We start from the raw sequence: 27,432 nt of genomic DNA on the forward strand, positions 1-27,432 counted from the left end.
TTCAGCCGCTGCTGCTGTAAACGAGGGTAAGTGTGAGGAGAGGATTTCTGCAGCCTTGCTTCTGAACTGCGTCTTTCTTAGACCCTTTTAGAGCAGCTCTAACCAGGTCAAAACCACAGCCGCTTGCATGAATGCAACACTTTGAAAAACCCCAATACTCTTAACTACAACACCACATGCTCCTGCCTATATCAGAATTACTGAATTTGTTGAACATTTACAGAGGAATATTCGTCCTGGATCTAAAGCACAGCAAAGTTGGATACGCCAGCAATTAAGTTCCGAAAGGAAATCATCAGCACCTTCCCAAGAAACACAAAAGGCAGCCACACAAAGGCTCTTTTCACCTTCCATCCATCAGCTTCATAAATAGGTCAGAGACAGCTGCGAGCAGCTTCCAGCAGGGCTGGAATCTCACTGCAGGTTATGACACACCATAAATGTTCAGTCATTTAGGACGAAGGCCTGTTTTTGCTTTTTGCGTGCACAGAAATGGTTTTATACATTTGTACAAATATGACATTGTCAAAAATTAAGCCAATTCTGTATTCTGTCTTTCGGACATTTACTAGTCCAATTTGCTTTGTGATGTGTGCATAACGGGAACAACAATAAAAAAAAGGCAAGAAAGAAAAATCTCGGTACTTCACTGTGAATTCATAAGACAAGCCTTTGGCAGCAGCGCTGGCAAATCTGCAGTGCTGATAACATCGGATGTCTCTCGCTGCTCGGGACTCTGTTGGAGGAGGGCACGAAAAAAGGCTGGCAGTGCTCTCTAGTTGGGCGCTGACAAGCATGGGAAGCTTTGGGGCTGTTTATCAGAAAGGAATGCTGCTCAGACAACCCCGTGGTACATCGCTGTAAGATGCACGAGCCAAAACCTACACAGAACACTGACTCAACCGCTTCGGTTTCTGAAAACACACATAGTCCCAGTTGGTGCCAGCTCTCTCGTCTGACCTGATTTCCTGCATCTATCCATCTTATTTAACTCTGAAATCCATAACCCCTTTGTTAGGAGGCTTTCTGATGTCCTGTGATCCCTAGAGAAAGGAGCAATGCAACCATTCAGCCCCCAGTGGTGCATATATTGCCTCTCAGTTGCCTTCTGGTTTCTAATTCAGGATCTTAATTAGTCTGGCAGGGAGCCCCCTGGCTCTCACCAGCAACAGCCCACTGAAACTCGGTGTGATGACAGCCGGCTACGGTAGCAGAAAATATGATCCGTGGCAACTTGAGATGATGACATAACTACCTGCTGAATGGCCATTTCATTGTTGGAAGAAATGGCAGTGCATCAAACTCTGAAGGTTCAAGAGGCGACGGTAAAGATAAAAACAACTGAATCATTCAGTTCTGACAGAAATCAGTGTCCTCCCAGAGCAGTGGCAAAGTTCTTTATCCTGCTGGGACAAAAGCAGTGAAATTTAAGCTTCAGCTGTTGAGCTTAAAGCAGTGTGGATTAACCCTATGTGCTCCAGGTAGACCTGGCACTGATATTAGACTTTCAAATGCAGTTTCTGTGGTGGCATTTCTGCATAGCTGCAACAATAGCAGCAAGTTTCACATCGACAGAGAGGGTGAACTGTAACAGCTAAGAGTATGATGGTGCCGATGACAGAAAACAAGCATCCAAGGCAAACTTCTAGTTGTCTAGCTGGAATTAAAACTTTGTGTTAAAAGGATGAGGACTAAAACTCACATTTCCATAAAAATAGGATTTCCCACGATAGAAAGAGGCCTTTTTTGGCCGCTCCCTTGAGGGAGGAGTATTTCTTCCCAGTCTCAAACCCAGGACCATTTACGCATTAGGCAAACATAAATATAGATTGTGTTTTATCATTTCTGTCCCCTTACTTGATAAGGTTTCTGCTTTCTGTCTGAAGATTAACAGTGTTAACATCAACTGGAACTGCTGTTTGGCATCTTTCCCCCAGAAAGTGTTCTTCGTCAGAGCCACATTTACATACTTTAAATATGTTTGAAACGAGTCTAGCTATGCATCAAATGCTGCCCAGGTCAGTATTCAGTCTGTGTGTGCAGCGCTTCTTCCCCAATTCCATAGTAGTGCAACTGTTATAAAAACAATTAGATCGCTGTAAATATGCGGGGAATTTCCAACTACATCTGAAGGCATGCATTGAATTCTGTCCAATAGCCTTAAGGCCACTGCTGAAATTCAAGTCGTGAGGAAAGATTATAATCTAAAAAAAGACAGTGATCAACAACAACAACAACACTGGCAAACACAGACCATGAGGTTTTTCTTTGAGGGAGACGTCTTAAGGGTGTGTGTGTGTGTGTTTTACTGTCAGAGTAAAAACCGTAAATAAAAGATAGGTGTAGCCACTGTTACCTTACCCAGTGGTTTCAAAACTCCGGATCTTGAAGTTTCAATGTTAGCATTATGTCAACTGTCATGTTTTTTTGAGGCCATAGCCATATTTAGAGATGCTCGGCAGTTCCCAGCTAATGTTAGCAAGCTTAATTAGTAATGTGCATATACAGCAAGTGCTAAGTAACAGAGGAATAGAACCTGGACCGCATGTATCTTGGACACACTTCAAACCAGAGTTGTTATAGTTTAGCATTTTGTTATTCAATTGTATTTTGGGATTCATTTTCAATATTTGTCTTAATTCAATTTAGTTACAGTTCATTTTCAGAATGTTTTTTTCTTGTTTCAGCTTTTCAGAAAATCTTTTTGTTCTAGTTCACTATAATAACCCTGCTTCAATGGCCCCGAACTTAAACCTTACAAGTATCAAAAAGAATGAGAAAATTATTAACTGCAAATAGAAATTAGAAATATTTTTATAGTAGTCTGTGCACATGTTAAATGATACACATGGTTAAAATCGGGAACTTTAACATGGAAGTTGAATGGGGATACACGTGGTCCTACAGTTATTAACATCTATGAGATGATTTTTTAGCCCCAGAGGTTGCTGCTTGCATCGTTTTAGTTTAAAAACAAAAAATGACAGACAGAATTTAATTTCCCTTTAAAAACTACATTATGAATGTAAAATTTCATGTGCTAGCTACAGTATATAACAGACTCAGCAAACTGAAGACACACTCAGTTACAAAATATGAAACTGTGTCAATTTTGGAGTCACCACTAGTGGCGCTATCTGCGATTAAGTACCTTCATCATGTATAGCCTGTCCAGCTCTTACAAATGTCTGTTCAGATTAACCAAAGCCCTTATGGTTGCTCTAGGCAGTGTTGGGGAGTAACGGAATACATGTACCGCCGTTACGTATTTAAAATACAAAATATGAGTAACTGTATTCCATTACAGTTACCGTTTAAAAAGGTGGTATTCAGAATACAGTTACTTTGTTGAAATAAATGGAATACACTGCGGTACTTTCCTGTTTCATTTTGTCGCGGGTCAGGACTGTTTGGGTTTTGTTTGACAGCTACGTTCTGTTGTTCCAGGCGGCAGCGTTACGGTTGCCATGGTTACAGGGCGACGCTCTCTCTCTCTCTGCGACTGTGTGTTTCCTGGGTGAGAGAGCACCTTTTCGTTGTTGTTGTTGTTGTTGTTGTTGTGCTAAGCTAACAGGCAGAATGCTACAAGCATAGCTCTAAAGAATGTAGCATCATGGGCAGTGTAGTCCGTGCTGCAGGGAGAATGCACTGCCATACACGTTATGCGTCTGTGAGCGCGAGGAGGGAGAAAAAGGCGAGTGGAAAGGTACGAGTTGTCATCGAGGAAAAACGGGAGCTGGAAGCATGTAAATATAATAATAACCACTTCAGCCAAGAAGAGTGCCTGACGAGCCCAGTTGTAAGTAAGCTATTAAGACTCGACTGTACACCGTGTTCGTGTTTTCCTCCGAAAACAATAAGTTCCGTTGGAGCAGCCTTTCAACGCCTCTCTCTGTCTTTCGCAAGAAAAGTTGACCCACACAACAAAGTAAAGCTATTTTTCGGCTACGAGCCGACAGGGACCCCGCCGTATTAGTCAGAGGTCCCTTTACTACAGTTCGGAGTCGCGGACCTTCAGTAATAGTAATAAATCACACAGCAATAGTACATTCACGTTGTTGTAAAAAGCACGATAATATATTAAGTAATCCAAAGTATTCAGAATACGTTACTGTCATTGAGTAACGTAACGGAATACGTTACAGAATACACAGGGGCGATCGTGGCTCAAGAGTTGGCAGTTCGCCTTGTAATCGGAAGGTTGCCGGTTCGAGCCCTGGCTCGGACAGTCTCGGTCGTTGTGTCCTTGGGCAAGACACTTCACCCGTTGCCTACTGGTGGTGGTCAGAGGGCCCGGTGGCGCCAGTGTCCGGCAGCCTCGCCTCTGTCAGTGCGCCCCAGGGTGGCTGTGGCTACAATGTAGCTTGCCATCACCAGTGTGTGAATGTGTGTGTGAATGGGTGGATGACTGGATATGTAAAGCGCTTTGGGGTCCTTAAGGACTAGTAAAAAGTGCTATATAAATACAGGCCATTTACATTTTGGGGCATGTATTCTGTAATCTGTAATGGAATACATTTTAAAAGTAACCTTCCCAACACTGGCTCTAGGTCATAGCAGTATCAAATACAATTGCTTACAATCAGTGCTATCAGTCTAGCCTGGTGCAATCATGGCCAGGAGGTTTATTTTCCCTGCATTCTCTGTAAAGTCACAGGGATTAAGAGTAAAAAAAATTATATCTCATCATTGTCAATCATCTCTGGCTTCACTATCCTTCCACAGGAGTCCCAATCACATAACCTTTGCCCTCATACGATTATGAACAGGACATGCTGCAAAGCGAGATACAGGCTCCATCCATTTCCTCCACATCTGAGATTAGAGCTGAAAATAACTTCCTTTAAAGTGCAGTTTAGGGGATGTTTCATAAAGGTGAAGCAGACTCAGGGAGGTCTAGATTAATTCCACTGCATTGCTTCAGGCCTAAAATAAAGAGAATTCAACTGAACTGAAAAAAAAGCATACACTAAGAGCTTGTTGCATAAGCACAAAAAGTAGTGAAATATGCTCTAGATGTAGCCTCAGCCATCAATTATTGATCAGCTTTGAAAAAGGATCCATTTTCCCCGTGAATATAAATAGGGTCTTGACTTCTCACATCCAGGTGACCGCAGAGCTCTCAGGTGGTGACAACCAACAGCCTTACTTTGTCTGACTTTTGCGATACACATTCTTTTAGGATTAATGCTATCGTCCAAAGACAGAATTAGTGTTCGTGTTTATTATGATTAAGCACCTAAAAACTAACTGAAATTCCAGAAAAACCTGCACACACACAACTTAGCTGAAGCTCTTCTTGTCCCTTTGACTTTCTAGCCTTTCCTTCCTGCAGACGAGCACTGTCAACAAATATGCCAAATTCAATTGTATAACTAAATGTTGAAAGAAAAAAACATTCAATAGTGAAAATGAAACAAATGAGGGAAAGCAGTACTGATGCAAGCAGTGTGGGGTTGTTGAGTTTCCCTTTGAAGACACTGGGGGTAGATTCAACTTGAGAGAAACGTCCTCAATGGCGACTGAAAATGCAAAGCATTTCTACCAGAACACACTACGCAGCTCCATTGTTAGCAACAAACATGTTTGGAATGAAAAAAGAAAACCATTACAAAAGAAATATCGGCTCATGTATCAGAATATCAGCCTTTAAAGGCATGAAATATTGGTATCTGTATCAAGTTTAAAAAGCCTGTATCGGTTGGGCTAGTCGGTCAAATGAATGTATTTAATGCACAGTGCCAGTTGCCAGCCAGGATATCACAAAGCCACAGACCACAACAGGGAACTGCAGCCCTTCTAATGTGTAGGTAAGGTATAAACATGTTTATGCTGAACTATAACTACTTATCAGAGCAGTTATTATGATTTTTGGTTCTCTTGTGGATTATAATGCAATATTTGAATGATCTGACCCTGTGTCTTTGTTTTGTTTTTTGCTTGGGGGGGGGGGGGGGTGTAGTTATTGCTGACAGCTCTAATGCAGCCAGGAACTGCTGGAACCTAACGTAGCACCAGCCTGAGGGTCACTTCCACCTGCAGTTTCCTTATTTGGTTTCAGCTGGGTGAAAAACACCACGGACCCAGTCATGGAAAAGTAATGAAATATGAACAGCTGCACAACTTTGACCACAAAATAATGAATCTAAACCAAAGTTTTGACTCACGGATGTTGTGAAACGATCCAGTTGAAATAAAAATCCTCCTTCCAGGCCAATCTCTCTCAGCCTAACACAGTCCTATTTCGACTGTCACCTGGCCAAAGGAGACGTGATCCTGATAATATGATCCTGCTACCATGGAGACCACTGTGACTCTGCATCTTAACTGACTCCTTCACATAAGCTCCACCTCTTAATTATTCATATGGGCCCTCCAGAGAAACAGACCATGCTGCGGCTTTGTCACCTTACTGGTGTGAATCCAGCTTGGAACCAGATATCAGCAGCCAATCCTGGGCTTGGGAGTCGGGCGGGAAGTTTATCTAGGCACCCAGATCAATGTTAATGAGATCTCCATTCAGTCACTTTTTTTTCTTTAGAAGAAAAAACCCACCTTCATGAATAAACAAGGATCAGATTTAATAAGACAAAACTTCAACAGGCTTGAGATGGTGACAGTGAGGCCACCATAGAAGTAGAGAGAAAAGAGAAAGTGATTATTTTTCCATATTTGATTGAGCTTCCAGTGGATCTGCTGATAAGATGTGTGAACACAACCATCTCCATTGTTTTATTTTCAGTATTGCTTGAAATATTATTTACCCATACCTACATATACAATAAGATATTAGTCACATATTTACTAGCTAAGTGCAATGAGTAATTTCAGCAATGTAGGCCTATTCTAATCTGCATATTTACACATGAATGAGTGACTAAACTGTAGAAGTGAATAATAAAAATGCTAATTAGATACATTTCTTTTGCTCAGTTTAAATTAGCTGTTTATGCTTTTCATTATCTTCTGATATATTATATTTAAATGTAATAAGTTACCGTAGTGAATATTCATATTTACCTTGGAAACTGTTTTAAATAATGAGCTCAGACAGTTTTTTCCTACTCTCTGTAAAGAGTACAATGACAGTGAGAGCAGGTATCCCAACTATGGTCATCTCAAGAACACGTCTTTGGCTGTGTGCACAGAAGCCCCACCTGACCTCCGCCAGGGGTAGCTAGTCATTACGAACGTGGCTTTAGCTTGAGTAGTCCTCTCAAACTGCTGGTCTTCTATAGACACCCCGTTATTTTCAGCCAGATGAAACAACAGTCTGTCAGTAACAACGACCCACACTGTCAGTACTTTATTTTGTTGGTGCTGTAAACAGACGAGTTCCAGGTGTAACATTTTTATCAGCTGACATCATGTTGACCAGACAGAACAGACAAGCACTCTCTGTAAGCAGACAGGCAGCCCGTAGCTACCGGCGAACTGCTCGTCTACCAGCACTACCACCGCTGACCCATCATTTCCCATCCACCCATTTTTTTCCACTTATCCAATTCAGGGGTTGCAGCGAACACCTACGGCCAATTTACAATACCAACTTTACCTAATCCATGCATGTCTGTGGATTGTCAGAAGAAGCTGGAGTTCTTACTTATGTCAGCATGTACCGCTCTTCACTCTTTTCCATCTTTACAAATAAGACATATTTGGATTTTTCTGTTAATCAGACAAAACAAGCCATTGGTATCGCCAAAGATGTTGATACCGATGGATACAATTACACAATCTGCTAATATGACACACAATTTGAATTCAATAAAGATACAGACGAAATGCTGAATAACAAGAAAATGTTTGAAAAGAAACACCAGAGTGCCGTTAAGCACCATCGGGTTATCTTTACAGGAAGGGATCGAGCTTGGTGACAGCTCCCTCAGCCATATTTATTCAGAGCTTTGAACAGTGTGCCTGACCTTAAACCTTTATCTCCACACTGAGAAATCTAGGTCCAGCACAGAAGTCTAAACCCAATCAACTGTGATCATAGGCAGCATGGACGGCTGGGAGGACCGTCAGCTGAGACTGAGAATCAGACTGGCCTCCCAAAAGGGAACACAGTGGCTCTCACACAGACTTAAGGAAAAGAAGTAGGTGGTGAGCCACAGATGTGCTTAAAAAGAGGAGGAAAAAAGTCAGAGTAATTAAGATCAGCAGGATGGTAGTAATACGGTGGCAAAACCCAGCAGAAACCCAGTTTGGCTGTTTTATTTATTTACTTTATTTAACGAAGAAGTGAAACTCTTGAGATTAAAAATCTCTTCAGTGGCTTGGCTGACCAAGAGGCTGTCTGTATCCCGAATCCAAAGAGGGGCATGAAAGATGAAGGCTCCGTCTCCCATTCTTCTTCTAAATATCCTAGAAACGACAAATTAACCAGCAGTCTGAGAGTGCTCCCAGTGCACTACTGGGGTGATACAGTAGTATGAAGTCTTTAAGATAAGATGGTGCCTGATTATTCAAGACCTTGTATGTGAGGAAACATGGTCAGGAAACACCTGGGTTACCTTGTTGTGTGTTTTTGCTGCATCATAAACCATAACAGCACCATCTTAGCTGTTGTTGCGATGTCAAAAATGGAGGCTGACCGGGCTAAATCTGGCAATACTTTGTGTGCGTACTCTGTGTCTCTAAATATATTTTACAGTCATTGTATATGTTCTTTTAGTAATTGTTCTCTGCGTCCAGCCCCACATCACCAACAACAAAAAAGGTGAAGTCATATCTGCGCTTGGTGGAAACACTGTTGCTGGCCCAAACAAGCCAGCAGCCGACCAATCAACTTGCCCGACAGACTTTTGGCTATAGAGACAGCGGTTACATCGAACCCTAGTATTGTTTAACAATACCTGAAAAAAAAACCCACTAACACCACAAGTACGTGGTAAACACAGCAGCAGAAAGATGATGCCAGAACCCAAACTCGACCTGTGAATACCCAGAACCTGCAGGGCTGACTTTACAGGAACTGCTCTTTGTGGGCCTGAGCCTTTGCAGCTCAGGCACTACAGACCAGGAAGGACAGGTTCAACAGGTTCAACAGGCCACAACATGACCTACATGTATGGTAACCACAGGTGGGGTGCTGAAGCTACACAAAGCTCTTCCTTCTTCCTGTTCGTGATGCATACAAGCTTTTTTGTTGTTGTTAATGATTACAAAAACATGGCACACGAAAACATTAAAGTGAGAAAAACATGGAAACACACACCTTAAATTTTACACATGGGCAAATTATCCTCAGCTGACTTAGCTGTTCTATAAATCAAGTGCAGCATTTAAGGGCAATGTTCCAGCATGACATACATACACTAACACGCCTGTACCGACTTTCACTGACTACATTAAAGCTCTAAACCGTAACACTTCACTTTCCCCAACATAAAACTAATCCTTTTTCTGCTCTTCACTCTTAATGCACGGCCAAATCCTCTAAAACCCTTTAAAGATGTCACAAGTGGCAAAATGTCCCCCCTTCCTCTCATTAAAGCTCCAGCAGTGACATTTATGTTGGCAGACAGGTAAAACCAGATTCTCTGGACCATGGTGCACTACTTTTATAATTCCAGGTTTGACAAAACAGGGGAGGGTTATGAATCAGCAGAGCTTACACCAGCCCTTTCACCACCTGTAAAGAAGTGACTGCACTGTGGGAAAGAACCAGTTCAGAGAGGAAATAGCAAAAAAGCTGATAATATAATATGAAAATGTCATTTAATACAATTGGAAATTAGGGATCGCAAAATTCTGGGCCAATACTAATACAACGAAACAACATAACAATATGACCAACAGCCCATGCCAATTTTCTTTTTCTTTTTTCTATTTTCAGTTTTATTATTGCCGCATTTGTTCCGAGGAAAGGAGATAAGAGACTAGAGAAAGTTGATGAGCTCAGTGACTGGTAAATAACAATTAGCAATGCAAAGTGGCCCCGACCTTTGTAGCCATTGAACTATGCAACAAAGTGCAACAAAGAAATTTATAGACAAGGTTTCTATTAGCACGGTGGTTAGCACTGTTGCCGCACAGCAAGAAGGTCCTGAGTTCAATTCTACCATCAGGCCGGGGTCTTTCTGTGTGGAGTTTGCATGTTCTCCCCGTGTTTGCGTGGGTTCTCTCCGGGTACTCCGGCTTCCTCCCACTGTCCAAAGACATGCAGCTTGTGAGGATAGGTTAATTGGATAATCCAAATTGCCACTAGGTGTGAGTGTGAATGGTTGTCTGTCCCTGTGTGTTAGCCCTGCGACAGACTGGCAACCTGTCCAGGGTGTACCCCGCCTTTCGCCCTATGACAGCTGGGATAGGCTCCAGCGACCCTGAAAAGGATAAGCGGAAGCGAATGGATGGATGGTTTCTATTATTTACAAATAATAATAATTGCTATCGCCATCTGGTGGCCTTCAAATACAATTCAGGCTTAAGGCACTTCCATGCTGGCTTTATTTTTCCAACCTGGAAGTTAGGTCCATCTTTCATACCGTGTTTGTGATTAACTGATGTCAGTCAACCACAGAGCCATCAACCAATATGAATATATGCAGGGTATATTGGTGCAACCTACTACAAATGTATTGCTTTCAAGTCTTACTGAAATATATGGAAATACTTCAATTTTGTCTATTGACAGCTTAACTGAACATTGACCGATGTCAGTCAAAAGGGCCACAAGCAGCCAAAAACGATCCTGGATATTGGTACATCCCTGTTGTAAATCCAATCACTTTCAGAGATCTCTGGCTTTTTGGAAACACTGAAAACCAATGTGACACAACAAATAAATGCTGGCCACTGCCACACATTGTTTGCTTAGATACGGATATCAATTAACAAAGCCAATACTGGCCGATATAACAGTGCAGCCCCATTGGAAATCTGATAACTTTCAGAAATCGCTGGCTTTTACCATACTGATTTTTTTAGCTCAGCGATCAGTAGCCAGAAAGCTGGCACACAGCAGAAACACAGGTGTGTTTGTCCTAAGAGAAACAGGAGCCTTTTAATCACAGAAAAGCCAAGTGTTCTATTTTCCCTGTGTGGTTTCCATCATCACCACAGTGCCTCAATCCCTCCATCTTCAGTCCCTCCTTCCTCACCCCTCTGCTGCTTCTGCTGGCTCTCCACTGGAGCCCACCAGAGCACACCCTCCCCTCACACTTGCACACACGCACTCTCCAACGATTTCTTGCCAGTGAAGCATGCCACTGAAGCAAAGCTCCTTTTCCTCAGGATTTATAATCCCAAAGGCTCCAGCAGCAAAAAAAAGCAACTCAAAGAGCTCTTTATAAAGCCAGAGGGCAGTCAGTGGCTCACCTCTGGATGGACACTACTCCCAGCATTAGCTCACAGCGTACAGTCGAGATCATAAGCAGGAAGGAGGTGAGGTTTTGCTGGGTCGCGTCTAATAATACAGGATTTCCTCCCATTCTGGGGGGAAACCGCCAAACTTTTACCACCACACATGTTTAAAGACATCTTTACATCCTTTGTGTAGACAATACAATCACATTTGGGGCCTGCATGATAATAAAGCAGGATGCATTTCATATGATCAAATCAGTGTGTCATAACCTGATTACATGAGGCTACTAATGGGTGCACGCTGAAATGAGTGGCCTGCTCTGGCGAGCTGAGTGCTTGAGCAATGAGCACACAAAGAATCTCTCACTCTCTGTATGTCCTTGTTACCAGGTATGACCAGCTTTGCCTGCCCTGGTATTTTTTCCAGGCATTTCCTTTCATTTTCAAACACCGGTCCTTTTCCGGGCAGCTGATCAAAAACGCAGGTTCTTCCAGAGAAAACGCCGGGGGGGCCCACGGGGCAAGAATTAACACGATTAACTTCCACAGCCTGCTATATCAGCCTGTGTCACCAAAACGCAACATCACCTCGGAGCGGACGCGTCTCCCTCGCTCGTGTCTAACAAGCTGGAATGCCTGGTTACTGTTTCACCGAGTTAAGAAAGTGCTCTTAAAAAACACGAGGAAGTGCAACACAGTGCGAGAAGAACAAGGTCGTCTGTCAGCCACACACCGCGGAATGTTAACGACTCACCTTTGTCCGGTTAACAGCTCCGTGGAGTGAAACAACACGGAGCTCTCCTGGTGAAGTGCAGACAGCTGCTCCGAGGCTGCTTAAATAAACTGTCCTTGACCGAGACATGTTACAATGACCTGAGAGTTGGGCTTTTTGTTATTCCTGAACAGCCTGTTCTCCGTAGTGATGCCATTCGGGCAAAAAGAGCAGCCATCGCCGCCTTCACTGTAACACCGCGTTACTGTAGTTTTAGTTATAAGCTAGCTAAACCGGCAGTGTAATAACAATGGGACCCCTTGCTCGCTGCGGCGATTAACGTCCTGACTCCCCAACTGGCTCGAAAAATCAGCTAGCGTTCACGTTAGCTATTCAGCTCTGTTACCCACCACTGGGCTCGCCTTTTACACATCCAGCTGCCTTTCGTGCCAGCTATCAGGCTATCCTAGCTTTGCTTTGGAATAGGGAGATGCCTAGCTGTCTAGCTTCCTAGCTACGACCACCACACATTTCACAACAAAACAGCCGCAATGACAAGTCGCCCACTCCCGAGCACACAAGGCAAAACACTGCGCCTCTTCTTCCAGCGATATAACCCTAACTACGGGGCAGAAAGCGAGCCCCGAAGCCGTTGCTGTGGGGAAAGACGGGTCTCACCTTTGCAGTGGTTTCTGTCGGCAGCCCGCCGTGATGCTACGAGATGGTTTTAAGGCTTGAGACCCCACATTGAGCGTGCGGAGACGTCGTTATGTTGAATATACCAGAGAGATTCTGGGCACAGCGCACGAGCCTCTGTGTTCGCTCTGCCCACTTGCAAGGCGAATAAGCGCTCAGGGGCCGTCCGCGTGTTACCAGTCCGCGGAAAAACGCACATAACCATAAAACTGTATCGCTACTATTAATACTGCTGCTAATAATAATACTACTGCTAATATACTAATAATACTTATACTAATACCATCACCACCGCTACTACTACTAATAATAATAGTAATAATAATAATTATTATTATTATTATTATTATATTACGTATAATACAGAGAAGGATCTATAGTGAACAAAATGTCAATACACATCAATGCTGCTTTTTATCTATCTTTTCTGATAGTGATTAGCACAACAGATGATCAGGCTTCAAAGAAACATGATATGATTTTATACCACAATTATCTTTTTTGTTTGTTTTTAATGACATTTATGACAGGTGGCAATTCCCTTTAAATGTGACTGTTTAACAGAAAGAAGACACCTATATTAAGATGGTCCCTAACTGCATGCTCCTTTGCTTTATATACGCTCTGTTACAGAACAATAAAACTTTGTGTTTGCTGCCATCTGCTGGCTGGTAGAAGCCACAGACTGTTCATATCTGGACTGTAAAGCACTCAGTCATCATTACTGTCAATTGCTGCTCCTTCACGGTCCTTTTTGCACATCTGTCCTGCTGTTACATATACAGTGCATTTTCTCATTCAACCGGGATCATACCTTCGAGCAGATACTGATATCAGAATTCAGAAAATTTAAATTTAAAAAATACTGCAATGCAAATAAATTACACTTTTCACTGACCCATGAAAACAGAGAATTTTGATCTAAAGCTTGCGAGAAAGCTGTATTCATCACCTCCAGAGAAAGGCATTTTCAGCCTGAGTGGAAATAAAGTGGGTGGTTGTGCTGTCGTGGAATATGACGAAATGTATTTCCATAAACAAATCAGAGAAAACCTGTTTTGTGTTTTACTGGGAACGTCAGTGCTGTCAATTGTTCACTGATCTTTTGTATGACTAGACCGCAGCATGCGTGATGAAACAGTTTCCAGTGAAAAACCACGAGCCCCAAGGTCAGCCTCTGAGAAAATAGATTTAATATTCAAATAAGCAAGACAGACTACACAGTGGCTTGCAATCATCAGAGAGAAGACAAATATAGTAGTTGATCATTTACAGACATATGAAGTTTAGGTTTTTTTCCCAGCAGCTCTACAGAGATGACATGAAAAATTCACATTCCTATCATATTCAAACATGCATAAATTACTGTACAGACATAGAGCCGAAGGCTGAGGTGACTTGATTCTCACTAAGGCACCCGTGATTAAATCCTCTACCATCAGTGTGCATAAAAGAACTAGCTAAATTTGGTTTATTTAGGTGGTTACTGTCATGTATGATCTTTTTATTACAGGCTGATTTCCCAGACTGAGAGCATTGTTGTTTGTTAATTAGAAAAAGAAAGTTATTGCTGAAAACAAGACTGTAACCTATTAAAAAAGGGCTACAGAGTAAGTATTTGCTGTAAACTACAGTGTGAGGCAATATAACAAGAAAACTATATTAACAAAAGAAAAACAAAGATTTGTAACTTTTTAAGAAAATCTGTCTTGTACTCTGTATATAACTGATCAAATAAATGGTTAATTGCCTTGTTAGAAAAAGGAAGGCCATCACAGCGCTGACGCTGCACCAGTAAAAGACAAACTGCTTTGGCTGAGACACGTTTTTAGCAGTGCTTTCCTCAAACACTCAGGAAAACTGGAAAACACAAAATCATATCAAAATCAACAGGGGAAAAAAAGAAACAAACAAACAGAACAGTTAGATTAACCAATATCCAAGACATTTATGACACTAAAAATATGATTTTAATTAGTAAGGAGATAATACTTTAGTAGAAATTGGGATAAACACATCTTAACCTCCTACACTCACTGGCTGTTTGGGGATCTGTCGAGTGCAAATTTTTACAAAAATTTTTCCTACACTTTTGACACCTTGGTTTGAATGACTGTTAACATCAACTTTAGAGCATCGTTAGCTGAAGCAACATAGGCAATTATGCTAAATGTGTGTGTGTGTTGCTTAGGCAGCTATGCTGACAAATGTTGCATCTATGAGCAGGGGCGCCTCCAGAATTTTTTTTCCGTAGGGGTGGCCACTAAAAATATTGGGGTGGCACACCAAAAACCGAACTTACGTTTTGTTATGCTGTTGTTAAATATAGGTTACTTGAAAAATATTGTGCAGGGTGGGAGTCACAACAGGAAATACGAATGACAAATATTATATATGCCGGAATAAAAGTTAATGTTTCACCTTATTGTATTATTGTATGGTCTTCCTTTCTCTTGACACCACCGCCCCCCCCCCTCTCAGTGGCCCCCTCTCGGAGGCGCCCCTGTCTATGAGCCTTGAAGAAAAAGCTAGCCAATTAGCAAATTAAGGCTAACTTGGCAAAAGTTAAAGCAAAAAACAACAAATACAACAGTTTCATTATTTTTTTTATTATTCTATTATTATTATTTTATTATTATTTGTTTATTTACCCAAGAAAGGCTAAAAGAATGACCAATATATGCAGAGAATCTGACCCATGTAAACCATAAAAGAATACTGGGACGGTTTTGTGATTTAAAAGGTTTCCCAGCTGTGAAACTATCTGCCTATCGGTAGTTTTTAATATGTTTAATATGAAGTTGTAAAAGGAAAATTGAGTATGCGAGGTGTCAGCTATTGCTACTTATTTAATTATTAGTGTTTATTAACACATAATGTTTCTAGAGGCTAATGATGTAATGTTGCTTGGTACAATACCACCACAAAACTATCTGTACAAAGCAAAGCAGTCCTTCCTTGCACTTGACTACGAATAGTAGGGTGTGTTATATTTGCATGACCTGTAAACAAAAAGGGATTTGTTTTTTTTCATTTGCGCTAAATTTAACGGAATGTTTTTTGTTTGTTTGTCTTTCTTTTTTAAAATTTTTTTGCTGGCATTTGATTTTAATGCTACAGTTTTTTCCTACTTGTAAATTTTCGCTTTGATCATTGTGTTTGAATGTAGTGTGAACTACACTCCCCAGGCACTTTTACTTAGTTCACCTGCTGTCAGTTCATTAATCACCGATGACTGGACAGTTGTTGCTTAAGGCAGGGATTTACTATACTAAACACTGAGCTGCAAACTTCAAACATTTTTCCTCATTGAATCTTTTTTGAAAAATGATTGTAATGTAATCATTATGAAACTATTTTCAGCCTCTTTAGTTTGCAAGCATCGTTTGATGCGTCAGACATCTGCTGCTACACAGTACCATTACAAACACTATTCATGATTTTTAGCACCTTCTCTGAAACATCACACCAGTGTGCTACAGTTAAACATATTTACTATATTACTATTACAAGTGACACACACTGTGCCAAAAGTGTATGTAATGGTTTTCAAAAAAAGAAGCGATTTATTAGAAATTTCTCAATAAAAGATAAAAAGGTTCTTGGGTGCTTGTGATGCATTCATTTCCCCAGCCTCCTGGCGACATCCTTATAGGCTAGCTCGATTTCCACATCAGCTGCACAGGTGTTGATGAATTCGTCCTGTTTGTAAGCATTTCCGAGGTACCGCCACAAACCTTTGAACTCTGACGGGATCTCATAGTTTCTGTATTTCTTTGCAACCACCTGTAAAAGCGCAAGTTATTTCGACACTGCTAAAAGCCAAAGTTAAATGATTAAAGTAGCTGAAGATAAAGAAACCACTCCGGCGGAGGCTACCTTAACGACATGAAGCTTTGGTAGAAGGTTGCAGTCAGCAAGTGTCAGTTCATTTCCGTCCAGGAACTTGCGGGTGGATTCTCCCTCATCTGCCTCATCAGGGAGAGGACTAATCAGGTACTCGTCCAGCTTAGCCAGGGCCTTGTTTAGATTGGCCTCTAAAGCTAAAACACACAGGAAGCATTACCATAGGATTTTAAAAGACGACAAACCCAATTACAGACATATTGGGTGCTGCATGCTCACCTCGATTTTTATCCGGTTTTGTGTTTTTGACAAAAGCTGAAAATCTGGCAAATATGTCATTTCCTGCTGTGTTGGATTCACGATTCTTTGCTGCAAGTTTGGGGTACCTGAAAAAGCAGCAGAACATTGTTTCGGGTTGTTACCTGGCCTATTTACCAATCTCTTTTTGTCTGTGTGTGAGACCTACTTCGGTGGAGCCAGCTTTCCCTCCAGGAATTCCTCTATTTTGTTGACATCAGAGTAAACTTCCCCTTCGAAAGTGAGGAAGGGCGGGTGTGTCCCAGGAGCCAGGTTGTGAAGATCAGCTGGTTTCCTGATTAGAGTGGAATCATTTTTACACCCTCTTCAATAAATATGTCAAATATGTAATAACACTGATAATGTAGTAATGAGGCTCTTAAAACTTAATTGCGACCCTCAGAGATTTTGTTTATTACCGTCATGTATATCTCAGAGCAGCACTTGGAGCCAGAGCGTAATTAAATAGACCTCTGAAAGCTATTTTTTAACTTTTGTCGATAAAAGAAAATGTTAATTAGGTTTGTGTAATACTGCAACAATATCAAACTTTTTTTTTTTTCTTATTTAACAATGTTTGTTTTATGGCTATTTCGAGTCACAGAACTAGGAACTATTCTCAAAGACTGCTTAAAGAAATTCCAATAAAGCTTATAAAAGAATGTTAAAAAGATAGTCATACAATATACAATGTAATACATTTCGTAGTATGTTTACACGTTTCAATAAAACGCTACATCTAAGCTGTGTCCAAATTCAGAGGCTGCATCCTCCTTAGGACCCGGCTTTTGCGGTCTACGTGGGTCGGGTCCTCCGAAGGCCGTGTAGGCTGGAAGTGAGCAGCTGTGAAATGGGACGGTCTAGCCTTCAGATTTGCATCACCGCTGTCTCTGTGGAGTTTAATAAACTCAGCCGCCTGCTCCTTGCTATCTAAAATATAACAGGACACTGCCGTAAATTCTCGACCATCTCACACTTCTGTTTAATCAGTTTTTCTGTTTAACGTTTTTTCAGCTGTGTAGAAACTATAACTTTAATCTCAGCCAAACTGATTTACTCACAAACAAATAAAACACTGAAAAAAGCCAAACAATAACTGTTTAAGTTATCTAAGTGACTTAGGCTACGTCCACAGATACACGGATATTTTTGAAAACGGAGATTTTCCGTTTTCGTTTTAAAAAATAATCCCGTCCACACATAAAGGCAGAAATGAAGGAAAACGCTGCTATGAACATGCCAAAGCAGCAGGTGGCGCTAGATTCCTAACCGTGCAGAAATGTTGGCCAATCAGAAGTCTAGAAGCCTCGGTGGGAAAAAGTACAAAGCTGGGGCATAGAAGCAGAACAGAGTCGTATGTGTGGAGGGACAGTAACTGTGTGTATATGTAAGCATTCAAACACTGCAGAGAGTAGAATTAACAGTAACAGTATTGTAGAAATTCATTTCATCGAAACAATAACGTGGCGCACAGTGTGACGTCAAAAAAGGCGCACACCTTTGACGCTGCGTTTCTTCCGTTTTTCTCGTCCACACGTAGATGCAAAAACGGAGTTTTAGAAAATATCCACCCTGGCTGGCGTTTTTAGAAATCTCCGTTTTCAGTGACTGAAAACGCCGTTTACGTGTGGACGAAAGGTGCAAACGCATAGAAAAATCTGCGTTTTCAAAAATACCCGGGTACGTGTGGACGTAGCCTCAGTTTTCAGTGACCAAAAACGCCGTTTATGTCTGGACGAAAGGTGCAAACACATAGAAAAATCTGTGTTTTCAAACGTGTGGACGTAGCCTTATATATCATGTTTAACCTGAGTAACGAAAGACCGCAGGCGGTATGAAAACAATGTGCCTGGAGTCCGGTGTTCTTGCTGGCTAGCTATCGAGCTGGGAAACAAATGTCTCCGAAAACATCGGAGCACTTTTGGAAATATGTGATACCTTGATAAACCGAACAGATATTTGAAGTTTACGCAGCTACGTTCTCGCCTGAAAATATCGTAAAAGTTTATTTTGTGACTCAGAAAGAGTAATAAGAGTAAAACTAAGTATTGTTGGAAACTGGAATTGGCTGGGCCACGCTATGAATTCTGGGATAGGTTGGGCCACGAAGGATACACCCGACCTCTGCTTCAAATCTGGGAAGAAGGAGGACCATTTGGAAGAGTCTATGAATTTGGACACCCAAATCACCAATTGTTGTTGAATTGTGCTATATAAATAAACTTGCCTTGCCTTACTTTAACAAAGAGCAAAACAGACAGAATTCCTGTTCCTACAACTGTGCAGCTGAAAATACAGATCTAAACGTAATACTAATATTGTGACAAAGCTTTATTTGCATTACATTGTGTATCTATTAATTAATTAATTAATTTATTTATTTTTACAAGTAACGCAACCAAGAGAAGAATTTATATGAATTTTGGGGCTCAAATAAAAACAGGCACAAAAAACCCCAACCCAAACAACAAAAAACACCAGTTGAGATATTTTATATACTTTATAATATGTAAATGGCTTGATTGTGAACTGTAACTTGACAGCACAACACTGTGTTATCATTTAACACAATAACATTTAGTTATTACCTCTTTAGGTCAACAGTGGTGACGTTGAAGACAACACCTTTCAACCACAGGATCATGAAGAGGCGCTGGGAGAAAGGACAGTTTCCAATGCTCTCGCCATCACTCCCAGCCTGTAATATAGTTTAGAGCTGAGTACAAAACAGAATGTGCATTTGTAATACATAGAGATGAATGCTGACTTACTCTTCTTTTAATGCATGCAAGAATCCACTGACAGACACATTTACACACATACACTGATTCACACACTTGCACACGATGAGCTATCAATTAATCAGCTCACTGGCACAGTGAAAGACAAAGAATCAGTGCTTTATAGTGTGAAGCGGGGGTTTTGCAGTTGGGCTTGTGTGTATATTATCGAAATAGAAAGTGTGTATGTTTGTGTACATGTGTTCTTCAGTGTGTGCGTGAATGCAAAGCTGCAACAGGACACTGTAACGAGACACCAGGTCTAACATGAATAATCCACGCTGCTTCCATTACATGCTTCACTGCCTGTTTGGACTTCTGGTCCCTACCTACTGCAGCAGTGTGTATCAAATCATACAACAGCGGTCACTGTCGAGCCGAGGAAACACTCATACTTCACCTAAAATATTTTTCAATCTTATTTTAAGACAAGAAAACCCATTTTAGCCAAAAATGTACTGTATAAAGCTTATAGTGTTTCAAGAATTTTCTCATTGCTGTTGCCATCCATTCAGGTACAGTACATAAGACACTGAAGCGCTGAATGTTGCATAATATATACATTTTAATCAGTTGGAATGTGAAGAACCTGACTTATATGCCACTTAAATCATATTTTCATGTGATTTGTGGTAATTGGTAATTAAATGCTCACTGCATCTACTGTATACAGTAAGCTACCATTGTTTCCGATTCACTTCTCCAATCCAACCTCAGCAAGAAAGTAACAAAAAGCAGGATTCTCTTCCTGCCCTTGTTGATTGCTGCAGCTAGCAAAGGGAAAGTTCACTGACCAGTCTGTAGACTTGCCTAACTGTGACTTTAGTGGTAAATTTCTCAGCGGCTGCAGAGAACACTCACAGCCAGTTAGGGAATACTCTTTTTTTCCCCTCACGACTGGTGGTTGCCAGGTGGGTCTTTTTCAACTGATCCTTTAGCAGCACCACGACTGACAATAAAAATGATTAACGCCAAGTGGTCAATGGTCACAGTTCTGCAAAACCTCAATTAAAAAAAAAAAAAAAAAAAAAAAAAAAAAAAATATATATATATATATATATATATATATATATATATATATATATATATATATATATATATATATATATATATATATATATATATATAAAATTATTATTTTTTAAATCCACTAACAGTCTCAAAACAAGCTAAAAGTTAAACCAGATAGCTTAAAGTTTACTAGTTAGCCAGTCAGTTCATTTTAGCATAAAGACCAGAAATAAGGAAAACAGTTTGTCTGGATCTGTTAGAGACTCAGTTTGGATAGAGACTAATCAAACAAAATTAAGAAACAATGACACTCGGTTAATTCAAACAAATGAAATGAATATGTTAATTTGTGGACTCTAGAGATGATGAGAGATGTGCTAGCTTACATGGCTAGCTAATGTCTCCTTTTTTCTATTATTCTTAACTCGGCATATATGTTCAAGTGTTCACAAAAATAGAATAAAGGAATAAAAAACAGTAAAGTAACACAATGAAAACTACTTGAAAGGTTATACATTCATGTTATGGTCTCATTTCAGAAAGGAAATGAATGTTCTCTTTACAGATATGTCAGTAACTTGTAAAGTGGGAGGAATTTGCCTTAGAGTCATCTCATCATCACTAGTGATGACTCTTATTCTGAAGAATAGAAAAACAGACTTTTTGGAAAAAAAAATACTAAAATATTTTTATTTCTGTTAGGTAGAATCAAATTCATGAACAGTTTAATAATTCATAATTTCCTTGACTGCTGATTGTGAGGACTGTAAAATGTAAATATTCTGATTGGTTACTTTTAGAGTTATGGTTAGGGTTTGTAGTCGTCAACAACTTTGATCTCAGTTGGTTAAAGGGTTTCTGGCTGAAAGTGTATTACTTAGTATACCTAGCAAGGATACATGTTATGCATTAGCGTATTACGCCACATGCCAACAGATATTGTGGCTTAACCTTCAGCTATTAAAAGCTGCTGCTCTCAATACTGAAAGGACCCCAGTAATAATTCAGTGGGAGAGAGCAAGAGAGAGATTGTTTGTGCACGTGGGTGTCAGGTTAACACACGGAAAATCAGCACGCTACAACAACAACAACATGGCATGCACACGCTTGAAGAAGCCGCTAACCCCCCACCTTACCAAACACTATTCCAAACACTCGCTATTTAGGTGATAATAATGTGTGCATACTGAACTTAAATGTTACTTGTCATACAAAAAACAAAAAACATTATCAACAGCATGCAAACAAATGTGCAGCAACATTAGATTCAGAAGTGAGACAAGAAATGATCGAATATTAGTTTGATGTTAGTCAAATGTTGATGTACTCACACCAAAATGCACACATTTAGACCCCCACCTTGACAAACAGCTCAATATCAGGGTCTTTGTCCTCCTCGGTGGCAGTATCCGTCATGGTCAAGAAAGACTGGCTTTGTTTGCGTGTTTTATTTCCACAGTGCAGTTGTATTTGTTTGTGTGTATATGTTAGTGAGCCAGCTCAGTTTTCAGCAGATTCTCCTCCGGGTCCATTCGGTAAAGTCAGCTCAGTCCCACAGCAGCTCTGTCAGAGTGTCAGCTGAGGATGAGTGACGAAGAGAGAGAGAGGGGAAGAAGGTGGAGGGGGTGGTGTGTGTGTTTGTAAGGGGCTCAGTTTTCTACCTGAGTTCTTAGCCGTGGGGGCGTGACATTGCTGAGCAAAAATAACCCCTCTGTGGAGGGGTGGGGGTGTTGGTGAAAGTACTAATACAGTAAGTAGGGAAAGAGCAGAGCAAGGGTGCCCTGGCCCCTCACACCTCTTACAGTTTTGATGGACAACAGCTGGGTGATTTTGAATCACCACGAGTCATCGTTACCATCTCAGACTTGTGGTGACTCAGACATCACCACCCATAGGTCTCATGGTGTCTGTGTCAGCATGGCAGCAAGGTGATGTCAAACATTCAGAGAGCTTCTCACACAGTGCATGGTTTGTTTTGCACCCTATATCAGTGCTGTTCATCCCTGTGACCAAGATGTTTTAAAGGGGATCAGGAACAAGAAACATGATAACTAAATACAGCGTACAAAGTTGATGTAGAAAACATTAGGCATAATTGTATTTTTTGCCCTGTGATATAACCCTTTAATACAGATGATATTACATTATAGTGGGACTGCACACAAGCTTAAACTTCTATTCCAGTTCAGTTCATTTATGTAGTGCCGAATGACAACACCAGTTGCATCAGTGCACTTTATATTGTAAGGTAAAGATCTTACCATAATAGAAAGAAAACCACAACAATCAGATGACTCCCCCCCCCCCCATGAGCAACTTGGCAACAGTGGGAAGGAAAAACTCCATTTTAGCAGGAAGTCCAGGCCTCGAGGGCTGGTGTCCTGCAGGTTTTATCTGAGCAATCTGAGCAATGGGACTAGAAGGGAGGTGACCGAGAACCTGGTAATCATTTTGACAAAGCTCCAGGGTTTCTGGGTGGAGATAGGAGAAACTTTCTAGGAGGACAGCCATATCTGCTGGACTAATCAGGCCTGATGGCAGATGGTGAGACTTCTTGGTAAAAGGCACATGATAGCCCGCCTAGAGTTTGTCAAAAGACACCTAAAAGACTGTAATAGAAAAGACTGAACTCTTTGGACTAAATGCCAAAAGTCTTGTCTGGAGGAAACAAGGCACTGCTCATAACCTGGCCATTACCATCCCTAAAGTGAAGCATAGTGGTGCTATGGGGATATTTTTAGGCAGCAGTGTAAAATGAAAAACATACAAAAAAATTATTTCTCATTTGATATGTCTATAGAACTAAGAAGTGCAACCTGAATAACACCAGATGTATATTTTATCCAATTTAAGGCATTTTTACAATAATAGTTTTTGGCATATTTCAGATTTTATTTTCAAACTAAATTATTTTTACATTCAAAACTTTTGTCACACTAGTGTATCCTGTTTTGAACATTTTGCATAAGTGGCAACCCTGTAAGGAGTTGGTACTTATGCACTTTACACAAATAATAAAGTGTATACAATCATAATGTACAGCTGACAAAAGAAAGACAAATATGAGTGTATTTCTACACTAAGCATTACGTTCTTTACTATATGACTGGTCTCTCACAGAAAGTTTGTACATCATACAGGCTAATAAATCATTAAGGAAACACCCTCACACTATTCTGCCAAATGAGCATTTGTAATTAGTATGTAGAGTTTTCCAAACGACCTGTGGACATGTTCCAGGAGGTAAAGGATAAAGAGAACTTTATCTCGTTGTACTTCCACTGCTCTGTCAAAGCAATGATGTAGCCTTTAATATAGCTAATTACAGATGAGCATCTATATTATTATTATTGTTACTATTATCATTATTATTATTTCACAAGGGAGCTTCCCCTGTCAGGAAATCAAACATGTGGAGTCACTCACTGTGGTGACCCTTTGTGAATAAGGAAGCAACTGAAAATAGTTTCTTCTATTATTATTATTTTTATTATTAGTAGTATTAGTATGCTAAAGTCTGTAACCCAATAATTTCCAAAATAAAAAAGGAATAAATCATTTATCATGTTATCTTTATAAAGGTGCTCTTTAGAAATGAGTATCGAATGTTTAGCTTACTAGCTGTCAAATCATAGCAACTGATGCTAGCTAGTCAGGTTTAAGTGAATGTAGAGTATAGCAGTGTACACAGTAACCAGAGTTAGCTAGCTGTGTCTGTATATTAAATGTGTATAGCTATCTAGTGACTTAAGTTTGGTTCCCAAGATAACGCAAGGCTAATGTAAGTGCAAGGTAATTTAGACAGCACCTTATCAGACCTTAGAAGTTATTCAAACTGCTTTGCAGGCAAAAGATAAAAGATTATAAAACTGAATCTAACCAGAGGTACGTGTTTCAGATGTTTTAATTTAGAGGTTTTAGAATGAGTCTAAGAGAAAGTGGCATTAAACGGATGAGTTTAAATGAATCAGGATATTCACAATGAAAGAGTTCAGAGAACCTGGGATTAGTTTGCGGGCTCTTTGTTGTTGCCTGCAGCAGACTTTGGCCTCTCTAATTCTGCTGCAGTGGCCTCTGGGTTATATTGCTATGTGCTGCTTTAGTGTCAATGTGTAACATTTATGATCCCTGTGTACTTGAGTGATACTGGACTTTAGTGTGGAATGTGCTGATTGTGTAATAGCACATGTGTGGATTTAGAATGCTTATCGCTAATATAAGCTCGATAGACGAATGAACATGGACACACTCTCACTGTATACGTAACACACATGCACATACCACTCTTCACATGGTCATTTGACAGGGACCGTCCCCAACTATCCCGGCACTGACTCCGAACATTCCCGTCAGTTCAACTGAGCTTATATTTAGAATCAGAGTATCTCGCTCCAGCACACATCAACACATGTGCAGAGAAATGACTAAATAATATGGCCTATTAATAGAAGGACGTTTGTACTGAAGAGGCATAAGGTTCAAATGTGGCTTTATCACATTCCACATAAATTCACACACTATAGATAGTCACCGACCTTGTACACCACGATGATATGAACCTAATCATGACTGAAATTTATGGACGCTATAAGTTAGTTCAAAGAAAGAGAAGACGGCGTGTATGTATGTGTGTGCGTGTCCTGTAGAGCCACAATATATTTTACATTCATCTGATCTGAGCCTTTCTCTTTCCTACCTTAACAAAGAGTACGACCTTTGGTCCATCTTTGTCAGGCACTGGCTTCTCCTTAGCTGTTTCCTTCTCAGAGGCTGATGAAGATGATGATGAGGATGAGGATCTGCGTGATTTGTCCACTTCCATCTCCCAGTTTAACTCATTCAACGGCTCTACCTGTGTGTTCTCCTCTTCTTCCTCTTTTTCTACTTTTTCTTCCTCTACCTCCTCCTCCCCACTGGAACTCGCCAGCTCCACTTTCTCCTCTTCTTTCTCATGAGAAGAAGAAGAAGAAGACGATGAGGAGGATGAGGAAGAGGACGTGCTCCCTCGCCTCCCCTCTGCGGGAGGCTCAGGCGCCGGGATCGAAGGAGGAGCTGGTATTCTTCTTGAGGCCACTTTGGTGTTTTCATACTCAGGAGTCAGATGCGAAAGATCTTCGTATGGGGCCTCGTAGGGCAATTCATATTCACCTGACGACTGGTTCCGGTAGGCCGGCTCTGGGTTCTCGTACACATTCCCCTCAGAAAGATCCATCCTGGTTGGAGAAATCAAACAGAGATGGTGGAGCGTGCCAAGGTGTAAAGCAGAGTGAGGGCAATCGCAACAGGGCCTATCTTATCAGAAGATGCCCAATCAGGACTTTGGACAGGGATGGCCGAAAGGCTGGGCCAAGGGGAACTGCAGTAAGTCAGTATACTGCATGTTATTACTGTCTTAGTGTCTATAAACACAATATGAGCATGTTTAAAAAATATATATGAGGGTCCATTCATTCCAAAATTATGTTCACACTGTCTATGTCAGCTGAACACATATCTAAACTGTACTTCAGATGCGGCAGAACTCTTTTGACAGATTGTAATTGTCCACAGTAATGTTGAGGTTATTATATTTTTTATGATTTGGAGAAAGCTAGGTAGGGAACGCAACAAGACATATAAACTAAAATTGCACAGAGAAATGTTTTGTCAGTTGGGTTATCAGCATGGACAATTTGTCATAATAGCTTTGTCACAACTGAAGCACAAGTCAAGGTTTAAAAGAACGTGTAGACACACATGGAAATCCAGCATATAAGAGAAAGAGCTTGTAGAATTCTAGAGAGCTTAGAAGTTAATATTTTGTATGACTGCCTGCCATAAATCAAAGTTGGCTAAAAATGTTTCACACTCTAAAGCACAACCCAACAAGTGACACAGTGCTGTTCAAAAACTGTATTAACACAAGGCTCTCTTAGTAAGGAGCAAAGACTTGATGCCGCGGTCAAACGCCATGGTTTTTTCAGGACTCGGTTCAAGCAGCAATTCTGTCAGGAAAGGAGAGAAAGGTCAGTGGAAGCTAGAGCTATTATGAGGATGGAGTGTCTTAACTGGATTAAGTTCTTCCTTGATGTTTCTTGGGAAGCAATGGTGGGACAGGAATGGACTGACCAGGGCTCCACAGAGAGACCAGAGATCTTGATTACCATGTCGATCTGACAGACAGTTGTGTCTTGAGCTAGTCCTTGGTGAGGAGTGGCAACTGAGATGGCTCAAACATTGGGCAGACAATCCACTCATGGCCACCTGAAGGGAAAAACACTAGGAAGGCAACGAAGGAACCCTAAACCACCTCAAAACCATGGGACCAACTGTATTTTCGCAACACAACACGACCTCTGTTAGCTTTTATGTAATTTCCTTAAGTAGTCTTTAGGAATAACTCTAAATGCTTCTTGGAGGACATTCCAAGGCTCTTTTAAGGATGTTGTCTGCTTTTTCTTCTGTTCTCTGTCATGGTGATCTCATGCTGCTTAGGTAATGTTGAGTTCTGTGCTCCGGGGAGACCAATCCATGACCGATAGTGTCCCATTGTATGCTTTCTATCCTGATATGCTTTTACTATATTGGCAGTTTGCTCTGGATCATTTTCATGCCGAAAAGTCAAGCCAAGCGGTATCACATGATCCAACACTGTTGATCCTTTTCTGTATTCATAATTCCATCGATAGATCCTCAACAGTGCTGGTTAAAAAGGAGCCCGTAACCATAACAGAGCCTCCACTCTGTTTTATGGTGTGTGTGATATCCTAAGACCAAGGAACCACGGAGACCATGTTTAGC

General features: G+C 40.8%; 2 protein-coding genes across 4 annotated transcripts in view; both read right to left on the minus strand.

Annotated features, from left to right (window-relative positions):
* The window catches only part of mgat5 (alpha-1,6-mannosylglycoprotein 6-beta-N-acetylglucosaminyltransferase), a 106,256-nt gene extending 93,410 nt beyond the window's left edge, over positions 1–12,846 (minus strand). For both annotated transcript variants that reach the window (XM_085398796.1, XM_085398795.1), the window contains exon 1: positions 12,701–12,846. The gene's annotated coding sequence lies outside the window, so the exon portion shown is untranslated. The remainder of the gene's footprint in view (positions 1–12,700) is intronic.
* Positions 12,847–13,897: 1,051 nt separating this feature from the next.
* clic5a (CLIC family member 5a) lies at positions 13,898–25,864 on the minus strand. 2 transcript variants are annotated; one of them, XM_085398913.1, is made up of 6 exons: positions 25,349–25,864; positions 19,450–19,559; positions 17,031–17,156; positions 16,844–16,950; positions 16,598–16,761; positions 13,898–16,504 (listed from the first exon to the last, which is right to left on the minus strand). In XM_085398913.1, exons 1-6 carry the CDS (start codon positions 25,862–25,864, stop codon positions 16,340–16,342), a joined length of 1,188 nt encoding a protein of 395 aa, XP_085255039.1. In that variant the 3' UTR covers positions 13,898–16,339. The 2 variants fall into 2 exon arrangements, with proteins under 2 accessions (XP_085255039.1, XP_085255040.1); XM_085398914.1 differs by lacking the exon at positions 25,349–25,864 and adding an exon at positions 22,012–22,256.
* Positions 25,865–27,432: the final 1,568 nt, after the last annotated feature.

Source organism: Rhamphochromis longiceps, linkage group LG23 (genome assembly GCF_057381845.1).
Source record: "Rhamphochromis longiceps isolate RC_006_pf linkage group LG23, R_longiceps_female_GT1.1, whole genome shotgun sequence".
Lineage (NCBI taxonomy): Eukaryota > Metazoa > Chordata > Actinopteri > Cichliformes > Cichlidae > Rhamphochromis > Rhamphochromis longiceps.